The sequence below is a fragment of the Pyxicephalus adspersus genome, chromosome 6 (genome assembly GCF_032062135.1).
Source record: "Pyxicephalus adspersus chromosome 6, UCB_Pads_2.0, whole genome shotgun sequence".
Lineage (NCBI taxonomy): Eukaryota > Metazoa > Chordata > Amphibia > Anura > Pyxicephalidae > Pyxicephalus > Pyxicephalus adspersus.
The window spans coordinates 44,145,707-44,159,586 of record NC_092863.1 but is presented as its reverse complement, the minus strand read 5'-3'; the positions used below and the strand labels follow the sequence as shown (position 1 = coordinate 44,159,586).

Genomic DNA, 13,880 nt, shown 5'->3' with positions numbered 1-13,880 from the left:
AGAACCCTGTTCGGACATATTTCTGTAAGTTACAGGTCTACAATTTAAAAAAAAAAATTCATTAAAACCTGTAACGGTTTTTGGTACAGAAATCTAGAAATCAGTGTAACGCCCAGGTGGTTAAAAAAGAATTCTCCACAATGCCTGCAGCTACCAGTTTATCCTAAAACTCAAGACTGTAATCTGGTTTTCTGCCCTAAGCATCCCATTCATGTCATGGTCTCTTTTGCTATTAGAACAAAAACATAGATTAGAATAAAAGAATATATATCAATACAAACATTTCCAGAAGGAAAAACTGAAAAAAACTGAATATAATGGCTTCTCATCTTGACTTTTGCCTTAAAGCTAAAACAGTAATGATTTTGTACCTTTAACTATAGCCGAAGCTGCATTTGAAATTTCACTGACCACTCATTTCTCTGAACACCTTTAATCCCAGCTAAAGAAATTTCTTGGAATTTTTTATCTAGTGATGGTAGAAGCTGGCTTCTTTCTACTCTGTGTGTGAATGTAATGTGCCCCTAGTTCTGTGTGCCCTGCAATCTGTCAAACTGCGATTAGCTCAAGCAAAAACAAACTCTTGCTATAGTAACCAACACCAATTCTTTTTTTGGTATCCTCTGGTCCATAAGCAAAATTAGAAAGGGGAGAGGAGTATAAAAAAGAAAACAGAAATAAAAATAGTGTACTCCAGTTCTTAAATAAAATTTAGGAAGCAACCTTTTTAAGGTAGAATGGAAAATCCCAATGGTTTGCGTTCGTTCACCTTTAGTTTTGTTATCCATTATGCCTGTTTTTCAGCAATCTGTGGAAATTTAATTAGGGAGGAAAATAGAGCAAGTCATGGTTCATTCTTTTGTTTGTATGTTTTAGAATGGTTCTGTAAAATCTGGTTAATAGCAGCAGATATTATAAATTACCAAACCCTTCATATGTAACAATCTGCTGTTAATTAACCTCATATAACACAGGTTAACAAAAAATTAGTTTTGATAATCATCAGAAAGCACAGCAAACCTTTCTAAATCATTTTTTTGAGCAGATTTTAGCAGATCTGTTTTCAGTTTTTCCCTAACACGTACAGTTCCTGAGTTATGAGGACTAATATAGTTAACATTGTACGTGCATGTATTTTGTACTAAAACGTAAGCACCATTGAAGTAAATGTTAATACATCTTCAGTGTGAAGTAAAATAATGCACACTGTGGTAAAGATCTACTGAACAGTGTCAGTCAGGTACCATTCAGAAATGCTTAGTGTGTGATTTTCTTGTGTACTCTTTGTCTGGATTGTTGCGGTACAGCATCCAGCAGTAGTCAGCCATCATATTTTTTTTCTGGAATCCTTGGAAGCGGTGCTCCAATAACTGAATGTCTTGGTGAAAACGTACCAAGATTTTCCGGGAAGAATTCAATATGTGAGTGCAAGAAATGCATTATTATTGACATGCGACATCCCAGTTTCTAGTATGAATCAAGCAGATTCTGAACTCCTTCTTTGTGTGCAGGAGACTTATAATTGCCCAGGAAATTTTCACACAGCCACTTGAATGCATCCCAAGCTTCTAGCTCAGCTTCTGAGAGAGATTGTTTGTCATCCTGCAAAACAGACTTGATCTGTGGCCCTATAAATATCCCTTCCTTCATTTTTGCAGTGCTTATGTTTGGAAACTTCTCAACAAGGTACTGAAAAACCATGGAATTTGATTTACCCATGGTCTTTAAAAGGTTCTTCATCAAGCCTAACTTAAAATGAAGAGGTGGCAAAAATATTTTATGTGGATCAACCGGAGGCATAAACTTGACACTGCTTATTCCGGGCTTATCTCTTGGTAGCCAATCACGTTGATATAATGGTCTCCCGTAGATCAGCTGTCCCACAATCATAGGAAACAGCAATATTTTGTGAATCCTCCTTGCATTCCCATCAGCAAGCCAATGACCTTTAGATCCCCATAGATGTTCCACTGGTGTGATTTATACTGGATTGCTTCAAGTAGTAACTTTATGTTGTCATAGGACTCCTTTAGGGTAACGGAATGGGCAACCGGTAAACACAGTTTTGAATTACCAATGTGCAGTAAGCCTGCTTTCAAGCTTCTTTTAGAGGAATCAATGAAGATACGCCATTCAGATGGAACATGCTCTTGTGACAAACTGTTAAAGAGTTCATTTATATCATGACAGTAGCACAGTGAGCCATCACTAGTGAAGAACGTTGTCAAGTTATGATTTCTTTTTCTGTAGTGAGTTACAGTTACACCCTTTGCGATCACGTGCTTCTGTTTAAGCCTTAAAGCAAGAAGTTCTGCTTTGTTTTGGAGAGATTTAGATCACAAATGAGATCATTCAGCTCTGCCTGTGTAAAGGTCCCTGGTTCTGAATCTTCATCGACCAAGTAGTCAGGATCAGATGATTCGGGGTTGTAACTGGCTGCAACTCCAGCACATTCCTCATCACCTTCCACAGAAGCAAGTTCATCATGTGGCAGAACTGGAACTGGCAATGATTCATCATAGGGAACAGGCCTAATTGCAGAATCGAGGCAGGGATATACAATTTTGTGTTTAGTTTTACCTGAGAATCCACTTTTGTTGATGTGGCAAAAATAGCAGTCGATTAGATGGTCTCGCGATTCTCTACACACCATCGGGATTGCAAATGCATTGCTGCTTCACGCCGATTTAGCCAGTCAGTCCTTTTGAACTGGTACAGATGACATGTGGAGCCAAGATTTATCTCGGTCACCATGTAGAAAGCCGAAGTATAATTTGTATATCTTTTTAACTTCTGTGGTAATTTGGCGACGTGCTTTCGTCGTGAATGAACCACACACGTAACATACACTGCCTGGATCATTAAGGCAATTTCTAGGCATGATGACAAATGAAATCAATCACAGTTAGTGCAGTCTCTAACCTTAAAAAAAGAAAACTGTTGTTAAATGTTGTAATATGTTAAGGCTATTTATAACAAATTTCACACAATATATAATAAGCTGCATCGCAAAAACTAGACGTACTAGAGAAAAACTAGATTTGAAATCCGCATCACAAATACTACAAAGCCCACATACAATTATATCTGATGAAAATGACATGTTGACCTGTGTAATCTATGTATTTTACCAAAAACTGTGTGACCCAGTATACTGTTAGTTTTCTAAAAATCAAATAGATAGCTAAGCATTTACAACCATTACCTTGCGACACAAAGTGCCAAGTTAGTTTATTTTATATCAAGGCCTGCTTGATACAACTGAAGTGTACAGGGTATAAAGCTAACTGGTATGAACATGTGAATAAAAAGATTTTCATGTATTACACATATTGATTTCCAACATGTCCTCTTCCCAATATTGCAGTTATATTTGGTAAAAATATTATCATAGGTCCTGTGGTGTTTTTAAAGCAAACATGTGATCTATATGATACCAAATAGCACTTTAGTTATATAAATGATGCTGCTTTTAAATTTTCAAAATTACAGAATTTGTTTACATGCACCCTAGGGATATACCAAATCCAGGCCATGCCCTACATCAGTTTCACCTGCTTGTAACTCCCCCACCTCCGCATAGCCATTTCATAACTCTCTGCTGTGCTTGGCAAAAAGCTTTTTTTTTTTTCATTTGTATACCACATTGTCTGTTTGTATAACTTCACTTTGTCTAGGACGATCACTTTAGCAATGTAGAAAGAAGATTTTTACAACCCATGTTCTATACACAGCCAGAAATTACACCTCTGTCTATCTATGTATTCTGATTTCTGCAATGCTCCTTAAGAAGAAGGTACGCCAAGTAAGCGCCCAGCTGAAGGTGTATAAATATACTGTATATTTGGGTAAACGAAATTTAGGTTTGATAGAGTTTTTTTCCCCAAATCTATTAAATATTTAAAACTTTAAGGTCTTAACTTTAATTTTCTATCAGGTTTGTGGGGGGCATTGAAAATGGTAAAAAATTTTTTACCATTCACAACTCTATATTTCAGTTCTTGGTGTGGAACAGCAAACAGCAACAGCAAACTACTTTACAAATGCCTTGACAAAGATACGTGGAGTTCCTCTCCCAGGGGTAATACTCCTCCAGGTAACTAAACCAACTAATCCAACAACAAAACTGCATATTTGTCATATGGAAAACGTAGGTACATCACAACATTCACCACTGCTTAAAGTGCCTAAAAACCAGGAATCAGGGAATATTCCTTATGGAGTACGCTGGTGAAACTTTTGAACTCTGGTATTGAGGATCAGGTATAGTCTTTGCTGTCTATGTGTGTGGAGTCACCATGTCAGCATTAAAATGCTATCTGTCTACTAAGGGATTTAAAAGTTCACCAAATATCTCAACTTAATCATTTTATTGGAAAATTATGTAAAGTGGCATAGATTTAAAATGACTGTGAATTTGTCCAAAACTGGCCAACTCAGCAAATTCACAATAGGAGCTGACTGTTGGATGCTAAAACAATATAAAAATTAGATTAGAGGATCTGAATGTACATTTTGCAACAGTTGGTGTTAAAACATAGGGGAAAAGAACAGGGTCTGATTTACTAAAGCTCTCCAAGGAGAAGTTACACCTTCATCAGAGAAGCTGGGTGAACCAGCAAACCAGGAAAAGTTTTGGTCCACGATTGAAAACATTTGGTAACAAATATAAAATGACTTTGAAGAAATCTATTTCAGATGTGCTGGATCACCCAGCTTCACTGATGAAAGTGTATCCTCTCCAGTCTTGGAGAGCTTTAATAAATCTGGCCCATTATGTTGTGGACAATAATGTCCACAACATAATGGGCCTGATTTCACAATAACTATGCAAGCCAAAGACAGCATTTTAAGAATCCTATGTCAGCTTTAAAGCATGGTGATGGATAACGAACTGAAGAACACACACTAGCAAGTCTACCAAGAAATAGATCAAAAGTCAAAAGAAAGATATGGAGGGTTTAGGACTACTCAAATATCTTAGTAGAATTTTGATTTCATATATATTTGATTATATAAATATATATATATATATATATACACACATACATATATATATATATATATATATATATATATATATATTTTGAGATTATCACTCCTTGCATAGAGGTATTCTCGTATCCAATTCTGTTCTCTTCAAAGCTACTGGTCCTGCTGACCTAACTTTGGAAGACCTCCTTGGCTCTCCCCAGCTCACAGACTTTATACAGCCTTTTTGTCTGAGTCTAAAAAACATGCTCCCTTTATTTTCATCAGCCATGTGCATTTTAGTCAACTTCAATTTCAGACTTGGGGGAATGAAGTGTTTGGTCCACCTATTCCTGCCAATACACTCTGGGCCTGAATCACGAAGAAAGAGCTGAAAATCTGCAGCACAACAATTACGCAAAGCCTTATCCAGGCCCTTTAATCTTTTCCCCAGGTGAAATTGCGGTATATGCTTCCAAGTACCCAACATATATATAAGAACCAAGCATATATATATAAATATATATATATATATATATATATATATATATATATATATATATATATATACCCACAGGGTGCTGAATGATTCCGAATGGCAAATTGAAACACTGTATATATATATATATACCCACAGGGTGCTGAATGATTCCGAATGGCAAATTGAAACACTGCTAAGATTACATATTTGTTCAGCTATTTTCAAGGTTAAAATATCAAGAACATGAAAGAATCGTCAGTGTGGCCCCTAGGCAGTATTAATACACAAATGCACTATTAAAAAACAGAAAATGACTGTAAACAAGCCTTTCTCAGTGTGAATGATAACACTATGATATTTTAAGACCTGCCAAATGCGTCTGCCAAAGAATCTGTTTTCTAAATAACTGCTCCTCAAAGAAAAAATGCCAGGCAGAAAATACTCTTACTATTCTATTTCTTGCATGTGTTTTTTTACGTTTTTCGTTTACAATGTGTACAACGAGTCCTGCATCTCTGAATAACATTATATTCAACACTCCAGTTTATTGCGCATCATTTACAGATTTATAGAAATATCATTACATAGCTATATGTACAGTATGTCAATGTCTTGGAGGTTGTCACAGATGATGGAATCACTTTGTCATCGTCAACTAGAAACCCATCAGCTCACTGGCCTTGTAGAGGCTGTAAATTGACTGTAGACAGGCAGGGGCTTATTTACAAAAGTATTGCTAAGTCATTTTCAGCATATGTTTACCTAAAATATACTAAAAGGGTCTGGAGAAACATATTTTAGCCTGAGTAGGCATATGAAGTGAACAGTCAATATAAATTGACCACATTAGTAGATAAGGACTCCAATGTCTCATCCTTTAAAGATAACCATACTAGTGTGTCATAGGGCTCAAGATACAGAAGTTTTTATTCCATTTTATATTGCTTTATTTCCTTCTGACACAGCAGTGACATAGGAGTAGGTATGTGGAGCCACAGAGTATAGGAGGGACCTGGCACCTGAATCCTGGAAAATTATCAGATGATAAAGATTCTTCCTACTACTGTGGCTCTTTAAGATAATGAAAATCAGCAGCACAGCAGCTGCAAGGGAGGTTTCAACCCTTTTTTTCAGTGAGTCATTTTTATTCACACTTTTTAATCTAGTAACAAAGCAGATTTAATGGTATACACACATAAGCACCTTTATTGAAACCTGTACCATATTGCAAAATTTGTTTGAGCTTATAATTTATATATAAATATAATACTGGGAATACTCTAAATATAAGGAAGTGCCACAATTTACAGGTACCACAACCTGTAATATTCTTCAAATCAAATGGTGTTCCTGTGTAGAATTGTATCCTAGACCTAACTGTACAGGGTTCTCCTGATTTTACTAAGTGGGCTTTGATACCTTTGGCCTCATTCTAAATACCACTTATTTAGCTGTGTCTGAGCATGTACTGTAATAATTCTTGTATTTGCCATTCAAATGACAGGAAGAAACAATAGGCACCAGGAAGGGGCAGTGCTTATCCTTGACCTGGACAGGAGTACACCCCGGGCCCAGGATCCCAGGAGACATCACAGGAGCACAGGAACTGACTTGAAAACTAGGATAAGCACCACACATTGTCTAAAATTTAGGTAAAGTTGGAGTCATATTAAGGAAACATTTTGCATGATTTTAAAACTAAAAACAAACATTGATATTATCTGCTTTGATGATTTACCCAAATGTTTCGTTATCATGATCTTCTGTCCAACTCCTGTAATAGAAGACAAATGTTTCCAATATAGTCCTAAGTAATCCTGATCACCAGAGAGGGTGTGGGGATGGCAGAAATGTAACATTTATCAATTCCAATACCTATGATTCCAAAATGTCCCATTGTAAATACACATGATGAAAACTTGAGGTTGTTGAACCAAGCATCTCCTATTTACAATACAGACAGGAAGAGGAGAAAAAAGTTGGGGGATCTTCAGGATTCATTAATTACCAACAGAAAAAGGGGGTGCACAGGTGTAACTTGTATTTCTCTACACCACCATCCAATGAAAAGAGTTTGTGACTTTATGATAATCCTATAAACACAGTGCTGGAGTAATACAAATGCAGTCAAGTTTCCTGACTGACAATTTGAAATTGTCAGACGACACATAGATGTGTAATTCACATAATGAATAACTAATGAGAAATTAGTATGTATTTCCACATTCACCTGCAGGTATTCCTTCTCTTTGTTGAAGTTGTACATACACAAAACACTTTGTTGGAATGCTAATAAGCTAATTCAATAAAGCAGCATAAGGAGAAATATTTTTTTACAAAGTATCAAAGTATCCTATTGAATTTTCGTACTGCATTTTGTATGCTAACTGCTTGTGAATCTCCTTGTCCCTAGCATTGAAATCCAGTAAAAGCTATTATTATTATATGTGGTTTCTGATCGGACACCTGATTAGACGGGAAGGGTGGTAGTGGTGTTAGTAAATAAAAAAGACCCCTTAATGTGAGATTCATACTGCTAATTGTTACTGTACACCAGGGGTGTCCAAACATTTTGCAAAGAGGGCCAGATTTGGTGAGGTGAAAATATGTGGGGGCCGACCATTTAGCATGTACTCGGGTCCCGCACAGCACAGGCTCACCAGGTCGTGAGGGATTCCCTGTGCACGGAGTCCCGTGTCAGCGGAATCAGAGTGGGCCTGGTCCATGCGGATCCCGCACAGCTTACGCCCTCTATAATGTCGTAGGATGTATGTGCACACATGGGGACTCCCGTCCTGCTGATTATGCCCGCTGAGTAGCAACTCTAATAAAATATAAAATAGCTTTTTTTTTACGTGTGTATTTTATACTGTAGTCAACAGTATATCTTATGTGAGCACAATATAACCTCCATGTAACTACATGGTTGAACTGAAAAAGGGCACTAACATATTCAGTTTTATTTATTTGTTCAGAAAAAAAAAAGAAAATACATTTGATGAAAACAAACAAGAGGGCTGTAGAATATACTTTGAACTCCAATCAAAATTTTTGACAGCATATTGTCAGAAATACAAAGTCAGATAGATGAGGACGCCCATATACACCCTGCTAATCACAAGAGATATGACCAGAGCAAACTCTTGTCAGATTGTGGTATTTAGATAGTGTAATTGTCAACGCCCGGACAATAATGAACATATACAAATACTGGAAGTACAAATTGCCCACTGAGATTTTTTAAAAGGTTAGAAAACCTTCGAGACAAATTCAAATGTCAGCAAAATTGTGTGCAGTGATTACAGATGTAAATAACCAATTTCCAACTTGTATTGACCCCCATTATTAGTTTTTCTTTGAGAATTTCCATTCCATTATAAAACCTAAATTCTATGAGTTCATTACACTAAAATTAAAGTTATCCAAAATGAAATTTGCTCTATGGATATTTCTGACCTTGACAATAAAGAGATCAGGTATGACTGCCAGAGACACTCACCCTATTGAGCTGTTCCAAGAGTCTTTGGTTTTGATCTGACAGTTCCTGGACTGCTGTGGATTTCTCCCGATCGGCCTCCCTCAAATGCACCTGCTGCTTCTCCAGTTCTTCCTGCAGCTGCTTCACATCACTCTCCAGCTCAGACACTCGCCCTTCCCATTCTCCTTCCCGATTCTCAAATCGTCTCTTCAATTCATGCTTCTCCTGCTCCAGATGCTATAAAAATTACATCAGAATTGAGTTTATTGTTTCATTTATAGTAATAATAGTAATACTTATTGATTACTTGTATTTGCAGATCAGGGCAAAACTACTCAACGTAACTGGTATTGTCCATATAAATTACTATAAAGCAAATGTCCGTTTACCTAAATTCCGTCCATGTTTTTATAACTTGGTGAAAGTAATTTTAGCCTGAACGGTCAATTCAGCACAGGGACAATACCAAAGAAATCAGAGGGCTTGGTATGGTCAAAAACTCTACTTTTTGCTCAGAAAGTAATGCTTCCTTTCCATAGCATTTGTACAGCACCAACCTCTTTTACAATCTGCACACCATCTCCTTAAAACTGAATGGGAAATGACTAATGCACTGGGGTTACACGAGCACTGCAAGGCTTATATGCTTGTTTTTTTTGCCTAAGGTACCAGTAAAAGCTAATTTTACTTACCTTATCCTTTGTCTTTAGCGAGAGCCCTGGCTGCTGGGAATGTGAGGGTTCAGGCAGGTGCTTTGTTCTCTAGGCAAAAATGAGCATTTAACCTTTACAGTAGAGGGGAAGTCCCATCCAAAAGGTCATATTAATTCCAGCACATGTCTGATATTTTCTTTCCATTGGGCCTGATTTATTAAAGCTCCCCAAGCCTGGAGAGAAAACACTTTTATCAGTGAAGCTGGGTGATCCAGCAAACCTGGAATAAATCTGTCCAGGATTGAAATTATTTGCTAACAAATAGCAAATGGCTTTTAAGAAATCCATTCCAGGTTTGCTGGATCACCCAGCTTCACTGATAAAAGTGTATCCTCTCCAGCCTTGGGGAGCTTTAATAAATCAGGCTCATTATATCAAACACATGCTTATGATGGTATCCAGGGTGTGACCCTACACAGGACCAGCAGTCCTGCATTTTAAGTGGTGAATTGAAGGACTGTCTACAAACTAGAGAACTGGTGGGAAAAGGAAAGCGCCAGATGCTGGGGGAAGGATTAGAGAAGAGCTTTGTAAAGGAACTCCAGGCAAAAGTTAGTGGGGGTCGGGTCACTGCAATGGTCATTAGTCATTTCAATTCAGATTTAGGTTACTCTAAACCAGGGGTGCCCAGACTTTTTTAGCTTGCAAGCTACTTTTAAATTGACCAAGTCTAAATGATCTACCAACAACGCAAACTTGGACTTAATAACTCCTGTGCGCGAGAGTTTATTTTGAAAAGCAGAGCTCCGCGATCTACTCACATTGCCTTTGCCATCTACCGGTAGTTCGCAATCCACCTGTTGGGCACCCCGGATCTAAACTGTACAGCCCGTCTGATATTTTCTTCTATAATATCAAACAAATGCTTACCATGGTAGCTAGGGAGAAACCTTAAAATATCATTTCCCAGGGCAGGATTGTTTGTGGCTAGCATTGGCAAGGCAAGATAGCCATTCTGATAAGTGAATGTTCACTGGGGGGAGGCCGGCACTACAATTAGGAATAGTTAGTGAGCTACCCGTCATCCTTTAGGGATTTTCTTCATGGTATTGTTGTCTTCTGTTCATAACACAAAAGATCCCAGGGCTTTGTATACATGACAATGCATAGACATCAAAAAGAACGCTTCCTATACAGGACGAAGAATCCTGTGCCATGGCATGGATGGGTTTATTTGTACAATTATTGTGTCTTTAAATAGAATCCACTTATCATTATAGTATAATAGTCATCTAAGGTTATCTCATTTCGCTGTATTCATATGTCACCCACAGCAGAGGAGCAACAAGTGCTGACAGAGGATCCGACAGATATGAAGCTTCCCATCAGATGAATCACTCATACAATGTCATTGCCTTACGAATAAATAAAGCCATAGATATTAAATCATGCAGAATTTATTATGATAGGCTAAGTGGATAGAAAAGTGATGTTTTTTGTTTCTGGATAAAATTGGGAAGGGATATTTATTAATATTGACAAGAAACAATGCCTGATATTGGTGTTTTATCCCTCCCTGCTCTATACTAAATCTTAGGAAGGACATACAGAATTTTTTTTACCAAACCTCTGCCAATGTGCAATATCTCTGCATATTATAATGGAAAATATGCTGATTCTCGTTAGATCTGACAAACACACCATCATTACGTCTTGTACAGATATCCGATGGATGTCATAGGTTTGTCGCTGGAAATGATTGATTAGGTGAATGAATGAGCGCTGTACACACAGCTCTGTTCTATGGATTGGGGAGGGGGAGGATGAGTGAGCAGCACTTCTCCATTAGAGTACACAGTGCTCCTTCCTGATCAGGTGTTCATCAATATACTATTACTGATTGATGAACAGGGACTGCAGTATTTTGTCATGTCCCTTTATCCTGGACGATTTATCTTTATCTATTAAACCGTATTGAACGCTCTCCATCTGGTGGTTCCTCTGGGCAGCGTATGGAGGCACATGGGCCTCTGCTGACGGAACACATGGGCATCATGGCAGCTATAGATCACCTTATTGATGCGTTTTATAATCCTGGTCTGTGATTTGTGATATTTCTATCATATAAATATTAGTATGTATACCACATTCTATAGGGGAGAGCCTAATGCAAGAGTCTACTGATAGATGAGATTGACCCAGGATTCACCCATATGATCTGGGGTGAAAGTTGTGTGAAAGCATTGATGAAATGTTGCTCTGACCTCCAGGCGTTCGGTGAGCTCCCGCTGCATGTCCTCGTATCTCCGGCTCATGTCCTGGTTCCTCTCCAGCAGAGCTTTGCCCAGCCTGGCCGCCAGCACCAGGTCCTTCTCCTTCTGCCGGATGACGGAGAGTAAAGGCGGCTCCTCCCCGGGCTCCCCCGGCTCCTCTTCCGCGGCCATTAGTACCAGCTCCTCGTCCAGCTCCTCGCCCAGCTCCAGCAGCCCCGGCTCTGCCGGCTCCGGGGAGGATGCGGAGCGCCTGCTGAGCTCCATAGGGCGCTGTCCGGGGCAGCTGGTGCTGAAGCTCGGTATAGCCCCGACCCTTCCGGGCAACTTCCAGCCTAGAAGGAGGGGGTGGGCTCGGTGTGTGCGGGATAACGAGGGTTAAATAGAGGGGGGGCTCCCTCACCGGCTCATGCACCCCATATGGGGCCCGGAGGCATTCAAGGAATTCTATGGGTACTAATACCACCCCTCCCCCGGCTGTAATTCGGTGCCCCCGGCCCCCTCCCCCCGGCCCCGCTTTTTTTCCCCCTGAAGCTAATGCGGACGTGTTGGGCCCCGCAGGCCTCGGGCTGCGCTGCGCTCTCCTTGCCCCTCAGCGCCGCGCTCCCCCGCACCCATCTCTGCAAGACTCGGGCGGTGCGTGCGCAGCCTGTGACGTCACTAACACCTGTTCGGTGGGCGCAGCTGATTGGGTGCAGATGGTTGCGCGATCAGCTGTGTGTGCACTCCTCTGGTGCTGCCAGGTTGGCCAGCGCTGAGATCCGGGGCATGGTACCCTGGTATAGGTACTCAGACACACATAGAAGTATAATAAATATATATCATTCTGAGACCTTGTGATTGGTAAATCTGCAAATCTTACCTCTTGGGGGGGAACTGGTGAGCAAAGGGTTTACTTTGAGGATTACACATACATTTATATGCTGCACCTGCCAGCTAGAGGAAGAGCATCACACCCTAGAAGTAAGCTTGGTACCAGACTATGTACATTCATATAAAAGCACAATCCTTACATTATTAAAGAACAAACTCACATCTCACCCAACCCTAGCTCCCCTAACACCTCCCCACACCCCCAGCCTCTCTCTTCCATACACTTTCAGCAAGATACTCCCTTCTCCCAACCTCATCCCCATTCACCCTACCCATAGGTTCTTACCCCCTTTCCATGGCAGTCTATGGAATGCCAAATCCGTTGGCAATAAATTAACCTCCATACACAACCTTCTCCTTTCTAAATCTCTGAACTTCCTGCCTCTCACTGAAACTTGGCTTTCCTCCTCTTCTGCCTCTGCTCTCTCCTATGGAGGCCTGCACTTCACACCTACCTCTAGACCTGGGAACAGAGTAGGGGGTGGTGTGGGTCTCATTCTCTCACCTAACTGTACATACAGAGACCTTCCTACCCCACCCTCCCTCATTTTCCCCGCTTTTAATTGCCACTCCGTCAATCTTTTCAGCCCCTTATTGTTGCTGTTGTCTACCGCCCAACCAATAGACTCCCTCCTAAACCCCACTCCTGCTCCCCCCACAACAACCTTCACTGCCCAAGACATTGCCACCTACTTTAGAGAGAAAATTGACAATATCAGACACGATGTCTCTGCTCACCGGGCCACTCCAACCATATCCACCCCTTCCACCTGTAAATCATCACTGGCTTCCCTAAGCCCTGTTACTGAGAATGAAGTCTCCTCTCATCATCTGCATCTACTACCTGTCCGCTTGACCCAATTACCTCTGGTCTACTCCATGCCCATTGCTCCACTCTGGCCCCTGCCCTAACTGAATTATTCACCTCTCCATTTTTACTGGTATATACCCCTCCGCTTTCAAACGTGCCATAATTCTCTCAATCCTGAAGAAACCCTCACTGAACCCCTCCCCAGCTTTTAGCCACTGTCCTGTATCTCTTCCCCCATATGTTTCCAAACTTCTTGAGTGTCTTGTCTACAAAAGACTCACCCATTACCTGAGCTACAAATCTCTCCTCGACCCCCTCCAGTCTGGCTTTCAAGCTGCCCATT

At 40.1% G+C, this 13,880-nt stretch overlaps 1 protein-coding gene across 3 annotated transcripts in view; it reads right to left on the bottom strand.

The window, feature by feature from the left end:
• The window catches only part of BICDL1 (BICD family like cargo adaptor 1), a 41,297-nt gene extending 28,978 nt beyond the window's left edge, over nucleotides 1-12,319 (bottom strand). For 2 of the 3 annotated variants that reach the window (XM_072415480.1, XM_072415481.1), the window contains exons 1-2: nucleotides 11,848-12,317; nucleotides 8,952-9,167 (exon numbers count right to left, since the gene is read on the bottom strand). In XM_072415480.1, coding sequence (XP_072271581.1) covers nucleotides 8,952-9,167; nucleotides 11,848-12,120 — 489 coding nt within the window. In that variant the 5' untranslated portion in view covers nucleotides 12,121-12,317. Of the gene's footprint in view, nucleotides 1-8,951; nucleotides 9,168-11,847 lie in introns of all 3 variants that reach the window. The other variant, XR_011921408.1, reaches the window with a different exon arrangement.
• Between the last annotated feature and the right edge of the window lie 1,561 nt (nucleotides 12,320-13,880).